The sequence below is a fragment of the Oryzias melastigma genome, linkage group LG13 (assembly GCF_002922805.2).
Source record: "Oryzias melastigma strain HK-1 linkage group LG13, ASM292280v2, whole genome shotgun sequence".
NCBI classification, from domain to species: Eukaryota; Metazoa; Chordata; class Actinopteri; order Beloniformes; family Adrianichthyidae; genus Oryzias; species Oryzias melastigma.
The window spans coordinates 20,408,666-20,411,844 of record NC_050524.1 but is presented as its reverse complement, the minus strand read 5'-3'; the positions used below and the strand labels follow the sequence as shown (position 1 = coordinate 20,411,844).

At 36.0% G+C, this 3,179-nt stretch overlaps 1 protein-coding gene and 1 long non-coding RNA gene across 3 annotated transcripts in view; one reads left to right on the top strand and one right to left on the bottom strand.

Annotated features, from left to right (window-relative positions):
* Positions 1-3,179, bottom strand: part of zgc:153039 (uncharacterized protein LOC767698 homolog) — a 63,358-nt gene that overhangs the window by 31,048 nt on the left and 29,131 nt on the right. For both annotated transcript variants that reach the window (XM_024277747.2, XM_024277746.2), the window contains one exon: positions 382-464. In XM_024277747.2, coding sequence (XP_024133515.1) covers positions 382-464 — 83 coding nt within the window. The remainder of the gene's footprint in view (positions 1-381; positions 465-3,179) is intronic.
* Positions 384-3,179, top strand: part of LOC112149808 — a 13,506-nt gene continuing 10,710 nt past the window's right edge. Inside the window, exon 1 of the long non-coding RNA XR_002919848.2 lies at positions 384-490. This is a non-coding gene — a long non-coding RNA (uncharacterized LOC112149808). The remainder of the gene's footprint in view (positions 491-3,179) is intronic.

The window sequence follows — 3,179 nt, the reverse complement described above, 5'->3', positions numbered from 1 at the left end:
AAAATTATTTTGGCATGGTTTTGGGATATATCGTGATGTATATCGTATTGTGAGACATGTATCGTGATACATCATCAGACTCTTGCCAATACACATCCATACAAAGAAAAAGAAAGAAAGAAAGAAAGAAAGTAAAAAGAAAAATAAAAAAGAAACATATTTGACTGTTTCTATTCAATGCAGAAGTTTGTTAGTTTAGGATTTTTAGGAAAATGTTTTTTTTTAAAGACTTTCATTCACAGGAATCTCGTTCATTATAAGAGTGAATTAACTTCCTTTAAAAATCTTATTTGAAGTAATGTTTAGCTCTTGAGGATTTGATAGCTTCACGTATTTCTGTTAGGATCAAAGTTGTCTTTTGTTTTTTTTTTTGCTACTAACCTGGACGAGGAACCAGGAGATCAGAACAGACACCCAGGGGTTCCCACTGTGGGACGTTTTCTTGGCTGGAGACAGAGCTTTACCTGCAGGGATGAAAAAGAATACTCAGGTAAATGTCTTCTGAAATGTGGGTGGAGTTTATAAAGAGGCTTAAACAGAACTAAGCTTAAATTAAATAAACTATCTATCTCAGGTACACTCAAATGGTTTTGTTGAAAAAAAACACTAAGAAACCAATAAAGTGAGCAAACTTTTTTCTTCTCAATCACAAAGCACTTCATGACTTCAAGATCGATAGGTTAAAATAAAGAAAGGAATAAGCATTAAAACCAAACACATATCTGATTTAAAACAATTTGTCATCAAAAAATCATCAATCTCAAATGGATAAAAAAGTAAGATTTTAATAAATATGCTCTTGAGGAAAGTATTGCGAGACAAACACATACATCTTCTAAAGCTGCTGGTTCCAAACATAGAAACAACAGAAACTGATTATTAAATGGTCAACATCAGTTAAAAAAAACAAAAAACCATGTATTTTACAAAAAAAGCAGTTAACATTACCAAAACATGTATACAAGCTCCCACATTCCTAATATTAAAGCTAACTTGAAGGTGCCAAATGTTGCAGTTTTCCAAATGACCACTAGAGGTTGGTTTCAGAAATTTCCCATTGACTCTTGTGTTCACTCTTGATTTCATTAGACTAAAAGTGTGTGTATCTACAGCTGGACTCAATAAATAAATAAATAAATAAATAACTCTCTGTTTATCCTGGACACTTTTGGAACTTTTTTGAGGTGGGTGGAGTCCATGTGGTCGACTCGCATCAAGCTTGGATCAAGTTATTTAGAATCCCATGGATGAAATCTGAGATTATCTGACAGTCTCATGGAACAGATTTTTGGTTAAAGCAACAAATAAATTCAAACAAATCTGTGAAATGAGAGGATTACTTTGCTTCCAAAAGAAAGTTTCCAGAATCATTTCTACCAGAGTGTCTATAAATTACGACAAATTTCTATAACTGAATCAGTTCTACCGATGCTATGAGTAATGATGTAAAGGTTTACTTTATAACTGGTTCAATAACAGAACTATCCAACTAAAATATTTTCGATTGATTGAAAATTTCCAATTTTAAAACACAGACTGAAAAAAAAAATATGTTTTTCAAGAACTTTTTCAAGGACAAAAGTGTTTAATCCTAATTTTAATACCAAGAGATGCAGAGAAAGTCTCATATGTGAAACTTTTTTACAAGACAAATTTGTTGGATCTCCTTGAAGAATAATACATCAATAAACTTCAAATTAGATTTTATTTACTTTCATTTTTCAAAAACCGTGCAGCTTTGCAGGAAGACTGTTTACCTTCAGCGCCTGATTCCTCTCATCACCTCATGTGTGACATTTCATTTTACGGCGGTGGCAGCCTCGCCGCCGTTGTGGCTGAAAACAACGAATGGAACCGAACCCGAAAGGCAGCTAATCGAAAAACAGAGTCGAGTGTGTGAAGAAAAAGACGGGAGAGACAGATGATGGAGAGGAATCTGAGTTTAAGAGTAAATTTCACACCTGATGAAGGATTGGGATTAAATCACTGAGACTTTTAGGTCAAGTGAATGCAGCTGAGTGAGTGATGGAGATGCTGGAGAAAGGCAGGAGAGAGGTGAAGGAGTTAGAGATTAGCAAGTTATAGAAAAGAAGGAGACATGTGGGAAGGGACCTGCTTTGAACGTGTGTCATTAGTCAGTTTGTATAGGACAGTACCAAGGTTAATAGTGAGCAGCATCCAACAAAGACTAGACATGCAAATACAAAAAATGTATTTTTCCTTTGCAGCACAAACATGTATTTATATGTTCCCTATAGCTGTTCACTGGTTATCTGCCAGAGCTCCGTCTAGAAACTCGGCCATTAATCTCCTCAGAAACACATGAGTGGACTTTACGTGTGGACAGAATCAGGACAAATCAATTTTAAAAAAGACTCGGAGGACAGGACAAGAAGATAGGATGAAGAAGCCGCTCGCACTCGGTAACTATGACAGAGCAGCTGGCAGCGTGAAGACACACAGAAGGAGGGGATCACCAAGAGAGATGATGATGATGTGGAAAGAAATTCACTGAAAAACTTTTCTATTGAACTTTTTATACATTTTAAAGAAATTGCTTTGTTGTTGTTAAATCCACCAGTTTATCTGTTCAGAACTGTTACAAATATGTGTGCTTGTGTGTTAAAGCTGCAAACATATCTTATAATATTTGGTCATGTCAATAAAATATCTACACACTATTTATTGGCTTTAGGTTATGTTGTTAGGTAGATGCTGTATGGATACAATGGAAGTTTAAAAAGAAACTTGGGGCAGAACTGAAGCTTAATGTCTCCTTTTTGCTCATTTTTACAGCTTTTTGTTGTGTCCAAAGTCCTTCACTACAAACAACTTATTTTACAATATACTGTGTTCTCTTGCGTATTTGCGGTTTCACGTATTCGTAGACTTTTTTTTCAGTCACATGGCTCTTCCAGTTCGTCACAAAAACTCAGACAACTCAAGACATTAATATCATTTTTTTAGTCTAAAGGAGGAGCTGCGGTGCTGAAGTGTATCTCCGCACAGTGGAGCCCCCTCTGGAGCGCGGAGGAATACCCTCCTCTCTCAATGCCCCCCCACGGAGAAATGGCATCGGCTGACTCAGGAGCGGCCGAAAAAAAATCCTTATATTCTAAAGAAGATAATCACAGAGGATAATTATCATCCAGAGCAGAAGCTTATTATATGTGCCCCTG